This window comes from Amblyomma americanum, chromosome 1 (genome assembly GCF_052857255.1).
Source record: "Amblyomma americanum isolate KBUSLIRL-KWMA chromosome 1, ASM5285725v1, whole genome shotgun sequence".
NCBI classification, from domain to species: Eukaryota; Metazoa; Arthropoda; class Arachnida; order Ixodida; family Ixodidae; genus Amblyomma; species Amblyomma americanum.
In genome coordinates, this window is record NC_135497.1 from 91,832,524 (window position 1) to 91,842,280 (window position 9,757).

The window sequence follows — 9,757 nt, forward strand, 5'->3', positions numbered from 1 at the left end:
AGCACATGGCCTAGCACTTACAGTTCACATTTCCAGAGCAACATTACGCTAGTGGTCAACATCAATGTTTCTAGGTTTAAGCAAGGGTGTCAACTCCACACATTAACCTCATGACATCAGACATATTTAACAGGCTAAGAGCACGGCACCTCATGTTGCATGTGTACTCACATGTGCCTTTCACAACTGAGTACAGTAGGTTGAGCCTGCACAGGGCGCTGTACTAGCTTGCATCTGGTCTTTGAACATTATTAAGGTGTGTTGAAGAGGTTTCCCTCGAGAAAAAAAAGAAAGTCCCAGAAAAGTAAAAGTGAGAAACTGTACACATGGAATACTGCAGTGAAAAAAGAGGTTCTATTTATAGGGAACAAACATAGCATGAGCCAACATACAATCAGGCAAAATGACAACTGATTGCGGCACAAAGTGGCGCATGCAGCTTATAGCAGCATACACCATAGCTAACCGGTTCCATAAAAAGCAGAACACAACCACAAAAATGTACATCTTTAGGAACCCCTCATGCTGACATTATATACACTGAATGAACACCTTTGCCACTGTTGTTACCCAGGGCATTGCAATGCAATGGTGAAACCAAGGTTATGTCCTTTGACACTCAAGTAAAAAGCTGCACCAAGCTTAAAAAGCTTCATCGGCACTGCCAACCATAGGGGCGTACAAGGATGACAGAGTCTCTACTGGAACTTCCCAACTTTGTGTGCTAATCTATACCAGCACGCATGACACAGGCACCTTTCAAAAGAGTGGTGTTCTGCAGTAAATTGTATTGCTACTATTCACAGTCTTCAATACAGGACTATCGTGATAAATTCTCCGCAGTGCCTTACACAGTGCCAAGCAAGCATGCTCAGACACGAGAGCTCACATAAGTGTTTGCAATAGCAGGATAGATAAACAAGGAAACACCTGGGAGGTAGAGCTGCCCCAATTATGATAATACAGATAGCATAACACCACACTTTTGAAGGGTGTCAGTAGACTCCCCGAGCAGCAAAACAGTAATGATGGGCAACAGTGATGCACTTTGAACACAGGTAAGTGGTTTAGCTGCCAAAACCAATGATCAAAATCTTCTCCAATAATTTACAAGCAGCAAGTGAATTTTTAAATGTTCCAAGCTTTTCATAAAAATGCATAAATATATATAGTGGAAAGTACCATTTTACACATTAAAAAGCAAGTAACAGCAGCCAGCAACATGCACTGAACACTTATGTGCCTTCCTGTCACACGAACTGTGATCACACAATAATCACCAATGAAAGGATGAATGCCAGCTCAGGATCTCAACATCAACACAGGCATCAGCTGATCTTTGTTGTGAATGGGTGAAGTCACTGCATGCTATCAAAATACCCGATTTCCAATAAGCTATAAACAATGTCTTCACTTCAGCATGCACACCTCCACTTACAAGAAGTAACAAGTCAAACACATTAGCACGCGGGATAAGGGGCTGGGTGCAGCACTAAGGAGCAAACACTAGTAATGAAAAAAAATGCATGAAAATTTCTTACTATTTCTAGTACCTGAAACACATCACAGAGATGCTAACAATGACAGTGACTAATTTAAAACTGCGCACACAATGTTTGCTTGCTGTTATCAAATATGCCATGGAAATTGCCCAAGTATTCATGTGTCACATCAAGGCAAACAGTACTCTTAGTTTCACAGCCAAGCCTCTGTAATTAGCTTTCCACAGAAGTAGAAAACAAACTGATATGCAAGAAGTTTTACACCACTGAAAGCAGGTGTTGACTGCCTATTTCCATTATCACGCATTATTGAGCAGATGCACGTCATTGTGTGTGCACACCAAATTTTTATCTCAGCAGCTCTAGCAGACTGGATTTTTAACATAAAGAGGTGAAAATGAAGCAGCAATGTACGTTGTGCAGTTACTTCTTGGCTCTAATGTTAGATGAGTAAAAACTGGTCTTGCCCCAAAAAAGGTGGCAATCTAAAACAAACACCAATCGAGAGATTTGAGCATATTTAGCTAGGCATATCAAAAGGCGTTATTAAAAACCTTCTTTAGCTGGCCAGCAGAAAAATCTGGCAGTGTAAAAACAGTTGTATAAATGTGCGGCTTAAAAAAGGGTGCATGAACACCATACAGAGAGTTTGCTAACACTGGTATGAAGAGAAACATATGGAAATAATGTGCGCCTTTGACTCAGGACATTAACATCTCGTGGCCTGCTCTTCTTTGTGCAATCATTAAAGCTAATACAAATACACAAATAATGTGCACCTTTGAGTTGTGTTCTTTGCTTTGTGTGCCCTTATCTTCCTTTGTTTACATGTATGTGACGGGTTCTTCTTGAATATCACACTTTGCGCACACTAATTATGAGCATTTATGTACTGCACATTAACAGCAATGACAGCATTAATGACTATGAACCATCACTCATGCTGCCCTTGCAGTCTAAGGCTTTGATCAAATGCCAAGGTGATAATCAACAAGTCAAAGTTACCCTGAAGCCAAGAAGGGAGCCTCAAGTGACAATTTTTTTATGGCTTCAGGGATGTGCTTTGTCAAAACTTCACTCTCAGATATGAGCAGGTAAATACATAGTGGTATTTCTCTGCTCACCACTTTCATGCAAGTGAACCAGATTCTCTTTTTCAGAGACATTTCACTGATCATTTTTTGCACAGAGAGCTGCTGTAATTTATGCATTGTCTAGATAGCTAGGCAGGATGATCACCGTTGTTTTACAGCGCTGTGAAACATATATAAGAAGAATTAACGGCTCACCAGACATCACTGCTAGTCACTCTCGTGGCTCGGTCTTAGTGACACATGAAAAAGATAAAAATCTACACGAGCCCACAGCAAGTTACTGATAACGGTCATGGCAATTGCAATTTATGCATGTATGGCAGCCGCATCAGTAAACTTGACCAATATCGCCTCCAGGAGTAGTCCCGACCCCTGCAAGCGACATGAGTCACAAATATATGGAGGGCAACCACCCTGCACGACCAGTGCCACCTTCACCACTCGAACACAAAACGCCATCGTCACCCGCATTAAGTGACGATGTCGTTTGCACCGGACGTTCGCGTTGGCAAGGCGTAACAAATCGGGCCTACCGTTAATGCGCTCGCACGCGCGATTCCTGAGTAGATGTTGGCAGAGGCCGCTGGTCAGACGTACGCCTCTGCCCTGCGCCTCGCTGGCGTAGACGTCAAGTTCTGCAAGCGGGCGTAAAAGTTTCTCCACGAGGCGAATGTCTTTCCGGACCATATCCAGACGCCCGAAGTGATGCCCACAATGAGAATGCCCAGGTACTTGATCATGAAGACGTAGAACTCAGGGCGGCGCAGCGAACGATCGCGACGGTTACACGACGGTTCTGGGCACGGAATGCTCCAGCGTTTCTCCGTGTTCACCTGCCAGTGCCAAGCGAGCATCCAGTCGTCGAAGTGAGCTTGTTCGTAGAAGTAGCAGCAAAGCACCGTTAGTGCCGGCAAGGTGTACAGGAAAGAAAAGATACCGATCCGAACCATTAGCTTTTCCAGCTTATCCGTCTTGGTGCCATCGTGCTTCATCACAGTGCGGATATGGCACAGAGATATGAAGCCTGCCATTAGGAAGACTTTGCCCAGGGCAAGATAGACGAACAGCGGCGCCAGGACGAAGCCACGCAGGGCGTCCATGTTCCAAAGACCCACGTAGCAGACTCCACTGAGCACGTCCCCTTCCACTTTGCCCATGGCCAGGATGGTGATAGTCTTCACGGCAGGTATGGTCCACGCAGCGAGATGGAAGTACTGCGAGTTGCTTTCGATTGCCTCGTGGCCCCACTTGAGTCCGGCGGCCAAGAACCAGGTCAGGGTGAGGACAACCCACCAAATGGAACCGGCCATGCTGAAGAAGTACAATACCATGAACATCACCGTGCAAGCCTCCTTCTTGTTATTCTGAGTAATCGTGCGGACCATTTCAATGTTACTCTGCCCACCGGGTACTTCGAACGGTTCGTTACAGGCCACTTGGTCACCTAGCACAAAGCCTGCGAAATAGGTAGAAGACACCATCAGGTTACAAAACGAGAGGAAGATGATGGGCCGCTCAGGGTAGCGGAACCTCTGCATGTCGATAAGGAATGTCAGTACGGTAAACAGCGTCGATACCATACACTGTATAGCCCAGGCGCCGATCCAGTAGCGCGAGAACTTGAGGTTTTCGCCCCTAAAAAACATGTGATGACAAGGCATGCCGCAGTTCTTTTCTTCCTTACCGCGGATGCGGAACACATAGTCCAAACCAAGGGGCACACGAAACTCGCGTGGGCAGAGAAAGCCGCGACTCACAAGAGGTCCCGTCGAATTCGGCGACGATGGCGCGTGATTGATGCGATGCTCAGTAACATTTTCACCGACGCACAGTTTCTCCGAGCCAACTTCGGGGAACTTGTCGCACTCGAGGGACTCCGGCCACTTGAAGCCGAACTTGTTCATCAGGTGCTCGCAGCCCTCGCGCGCTGACATGCAAAGCGAGCGACACGGCGGGATTGGGTACTCCAAGATCGTGCACACAGGCGCGTACATGGAGCAGAGAAAGAACTGCAAGTCCGGCGAGCACTTGACCTTGACCAGTGGAAAGAACTGGTGCACTTCCATGCCAGCGTCCTCCTGTTTCTGATGGTTCAACAAGTTCGGCATGATAGTCTCGTTGTACTGAATGTCTTTGCACAGGGGAATCGTAATAGCTTCACAACGGCCATGATGAGGAATAGTCCGGTGCTCTGTCACGCGCGAGCTCACCACCTGGCCCAAGCCGGGTGCTAGCAGCGCTGCCAGCGCTACTAGGCCTAGCGCGACGTTTCGGGGCCGCATCGCGCCCGCGTTTCCTAGGCGATGGCAGGCGTTGGTTGTACGTCCGGGATAACTCCGAGAGCACGGGCTTCAAGCACACTACATGGCGTCGAGTTGGGGCTGGCCGCACGGCAGTGTTTTTGTTTCGAGTCAACGTCAGACGCTACCGAAACAGAGACATGGCCGCGCGTCCCGCTTCCTTCGGCAGTCTTTCGCCGCTGGCGCGAGCGGCCAAAGTTGCTCCGGCGCCGTCTCCTCGCCCAAAACCCGCCGAACCGTCGGTCCGCTCCATTGGCTGTCGGTGCGCCAGCAGACGGCCGTCCGACCAATGTGCGCCCGGCCGGGGTGCCTCCTCTCTCAAGGCATCCGAGGAAGAGGGGTACAACGTGACGGAGGTGGCGTGCAGGAAGCGCCGGTGCCCCGCGCGAATGGAGCGGCCGTCTTCCTTCGTGTTGCAGCTGGCGGCCGCCCGCGCTCTTTGTTCCCGCCAAGGTCTCGGGCTCTTGTGGGGCGCGTGTCACTGAACGGCCTCTGCGCTTTCCCGCCCGTGGGACGGGCGCCGCTTCAAAACAGTGCATCGGAAGCGAATGTTTTGCTTGCAAGCGTCCAGCCGAAGAGACCGGCGTGCGCCATTTCTTGCGCCGTCAGTGCTTGCATGTGAGGGGAAAAGCGATGTTGGTCCGCTCCGACAGGGCGTCCCCGGGATGGCAGGCAGCGCGCAGCGGGCCTCTTCCTGCGGCCATTCGTTCGGAGAAGGGCTTTGTGTAACAACTGGTTTTACAGCTTTCGGCCGCACGTGTGACAGACCTCGTTAGTAAAGGCGATCAGACTTCAGCTGCGTCGTCCCCGTTCGTTCAGGAGACAATGGAGAATTCTTCGAGAATTTTCACCTTTGTGCTTTAGCTTTTTGCATCTTAACCGAGACTTGCTCGACGAGCTATTTTTGATGTCGGCCGCTCCTCCTCCTTTCCACTTGTGTCCTCCTCGCGCGACCCTCGTCATTCCGGGCAAGGAGCTTGCCCCAACCGCTCCTTTTGTCGGGACGGTGCCACCCCAGCCGAAAGTGGTGTCTCCCGTGGCCAGAGACCATGCGTTTCGAGCACGCTAATCATTGTTCTGTCCTTGTGGCTGCGTTGGTTGACCAAAACAGCGGACCTTAAGTGGGCACAGTTATCTCCGGCGCTCTTGATCGGAACGTTCGCATTTGCTCTTCGCCAATGCATTGTCGGCGCAAAAATGCATACCTAATGTGCTCGTGGGTTGTGAATGTACCTTCGTAACACCGATAGCCAGCAACCGCTAACCCGAAGACGGGCGTTTGCTGTGCCCAGAGCAAGCATGGGAAAAGTGACAAAGGAGCTCAAGAGCTGCTTACCCGAGGCCGCGTTTATACTTGCATAAGCTGGGTGCCAGCAGCTGGCATTAAGCAAATTATTGCCGAAAACTGTGTGTACTGAAGGATTTTACGAATTCAGTAGGTATATTTACCTGTTCGGCACGGCTGTTTATACCTTCGCGAAGCGTTTTGTTTGAGCAGGGGGGGGGGGGGGGGGGGGGATGTGATGACATTTCTTCACCGTGTAACGCGTATTTAAGCAGTTACCTGTTTTGCATGCAAGTTCCGTGCATACAATGAGAACACGCTGCAATAACTGTCATGAAAAACCGGTTCGTTCACTGTGGAGCTCGATCCGTCTACATAGAAATAGTGCTCAGCGTCTGCAGTGTATCATTAGAAATTGTTCAAACATAAAATCCATTTTTGTGGCGTCTAGCGGACGTAGCGTTGTCAAGACTTACAGCCAGAACGTGCAGTTGCATCTCCCTCGAGATGCAACTGTGCGCTGTGGGACGTCAGCGCATGCTAAAGCTGGTCTAAATTAATCCGGAGCTCTCCAGTACGGCGTCCATCATAACCCATGAGTCGGTTTGGGGCGTTGAACCCCACATTTGGTTTACTTTTATCGGAGCCACATTTTCACGTGTCTCACTGCGGCTCCTGTTGCCATCAGATATGTACATAGTAATTAGTAGCACTGAAACATTACAATAATATTGCATTTCTGTTTGGCCAAACTTTGATTGAATATTCTTAATGTACTTTTTTCTAAAATGTTTGCAATGCTACAAACACATGTTTAAATAATCTTTTCCTAATATTCATTAAACATTTAAATAACATAAATGCAACATTCTCGAAAATGATTAGGCAACCCTGCATGAACATGCAGGCTCGCCAGTGTGACGGTACACAGTTTCATCAATGCTATATGCAAGGGCCGGTAACAAGGGCAACACTTAGTCTCCACAACACTGCCCAACATGCAGCTCGCATACGGTATGCACTCACCTCCGAAAGGTTGCAATGGAGTCAAGCTTACATACCCATTACTGAGGGGTGTGACAAGAGTGGTAGTAGCGAACGAGTAATAAGCGAAGTTGTCTAATAAAATAATGGGGCGGTGCACGCAATATATGGTGGGCACATTCTAAGAGGTTTAGTCGCAAAGCATTGCTAGCTGAAAAACGTGTTCAGCATTAGGAAAAGTTCTGGGACCCAGTGCTTAAAATATATTTGTCATGTTGTTTTATAGTTATGATTAAAACATTATAATTATAATAATGTTCACAAGTCTATATTAAAACAATGTTTACATGAAACATTAAAGAAATCTTTATGATACACAACATATAACATTTGTTAATTTCATAACATTATAACATTTAAAAGTAAGCATTAGAATAATGGTTGCTTTTAATGTTAAATGAATGTTTCGGATATAACTTTATGGGTTAATCCTGAACGTGAATGCAACATTCCAGTGTAACATATAATGTTACTGGAACTTGCGTAACAATTTTATACCATTATTCTAATGTTCGGTGCTGCCTGGCAGTCTCCCGTATGCGCTCCTCAGCACAGCAAAGCTCGCCGCTTGGAAGCCGGGCTGGGGTTGAGGGAGTGTGTGTGTGTGTGTGTGTGTGTGTGTGTGTGTGTGTGTGTGTGTGTGTGTGTGTGTGTGTGTGTGTGTGTGTGTGTGTGTGTGTGTGTGTGTGTGTGTGTGTGTGTGTGTGTGTGTGTGTGTGTGTGTGTGTGTGTGTGTGTGTGTGTGTGTGTGTGTGTGTGTGTGTGTGTGTGTGTGTGTGTGTGTGTGTGTGTGTGTGTGTGTGTGTGTGTGTGTGTGTGTGTGTGTGTGTGTGTGTGTGTGTGTGTGTGTGTGTGTGTGTGTGTGTGTGTGTGTGTGTGTGTGTGTGTGTGTGTGTGTGTGTGTGTGTGTGTGTGTGTGTGTGTGTGTGTGTGTGTGTGTGTGTGTGTGTGTGTGTGTGTGTGTGTGTGTGTGTGTGTGTGTGTGTGTGTGTGTGTGTGTGTGTGTGTGTGTGTGTGTGTGTGTGTGTGTGTGTGTGTGTGTGTGTGTGTGTGTGTGTGTGTGTGTGTGTGTGTGTGTGTGTGTGTGTGTGTGTGTGTGTGTGTGTGTGTGTGTGTGTGTGTGTGTGTGTGTGTGTGTGTGTGTGTGTGTTCATATTTTCTTCCTTGTTGATGCGCAGAGCCGGCTCTATGCATGCGTCTGACCGAAGACGGAACCACACAGTGCACGATTACGTTCCCCGCTACATGCTCGACATTTTTTTTCTCCTTTTCGTCGTTAGTGACAGCTTATTACACCCCCCCCCCCCCCCCCCTGCTCAAAAACGAAAAATAGATAAAGATGGTTTATGGGGGTTTAACGTCCAAAAGCGACTCAGGCTATGAGGGTCGCCGTAGTGAAGGGCTCCGGAAACATAGACCACCTAGGGTTCTTTAACGTGCACTGCACTGACATCGCACAGTACACGTGCCTCTATAGATTTTCGCCTCCATCGAAATTCGACCACCGCGGTCGGGATCGAACCCGCGTCTTTCGGTCAGCAGCCGAGCACCATAACCACTGAGCCACCGCAGCGGCGTGAAGAGTGATAGAGGTTTCAGAGCACGTTAAAGATCCCCAGGTGGTCGAAACGGCACTTCTTTCTTTATTTTTCCACTCCCTCCTTTATCCCTTCCCTTACGGCGTAGTTCAGGTGTCCACCAAGATATGTGAGAGGGTTCCTGCGTCATTTCCTTTCCTCAAAACCAATTTCCATTTTTTTTTTCATCTTTCTGCTGTTGCACTCGCGAATGCTTGTTGACTGACTGACTGACTGACTGATCGATCGATCGATCAATCGATCGATTGAAACATATCGCGATGTTGACGCGAGGTGAGGGATGATGGGTAGGTATAGAATTGCAGACGGGGAGTTGTGGGGAGGTTGCGAATGAATTCTTTCGGAGGGAATAGAAACCAACTGAGCGAAATTCTAACCAGAGAGAAGAAAAGAAATATATTGTAGGAATATGAGGGGATATTCCAGTTGTAAGTATTACTACGTTGTGCTTCTGCTGGTTTGATAAAAAATGGTTGGACACGGCATCATATTATAAGTATGTACCTGATTACTAAACCTTATTGCATGCGATAAGAAAAAATAACAGATTCCCGAAAATTCAGCTGTTTACCTTGCAAAAAGAATGAACTGTATCTGGCGAAATGACTTTCTGGAGCCCTTATTCCGGAGCCCTCCACTACGACACCTCTTTCTACTTTCACTCCCTCCTTTATCCCTTTCCTTACGGCGCGGTTCAGGTGTCCAATGATATATGAGACAGATAATGCACCATTTCCTTTCCCCCCAAAAAAACAATTATTATTTTAGTATCACTTTCATTCATTTATTTTATTAAGTGTTCGATAGGGGACATCAGTCCCGGCATTCCCGTTTCCAATGGGCTTTGGCATACGCGCGAGGTAATTAACGTTGCCATCGGCGTCTCATCCAATGATTTCGGTTAACCGTGCGTTCCTTCTCTGAGCGTATGATA

At 47.6% G+C, this 9,757-nt stretch overlaps 1 protein-coding gene across 1 annotated transcript; it reads right to left on the minus strand.

Annotated features, from left to right (window-relative positions):
- Positions 1-332: 332 nt before the first annotated feature.
- fz (frizzled class receptor) lies at positions 333-5,186 on the minus strand. The gene has a single exon (XM_077646197.1). It carries the CDS (start codon positions 4,876-4,878, stop codon positions 3,184-3,186), a length of 1,695 nt encoding a protein of 564 aa, XP_077502323.1. The 5' UTR covers positions 4,879-5,186; the 3' UTR covers positions 333-3,183.
- Between the last annotated feature and the right edge of the window lie 4,571 nt (positions 5,187-9,757).

Coding starts and splice junctions, on each gene's coding strand:
- fz (XM_077646197.1), bottom strand. CDS start 4,878: ATGCGGCCCCGAAACGTCGCGCTAGGCCTAGTAGCGCTGGCAGCGCTG.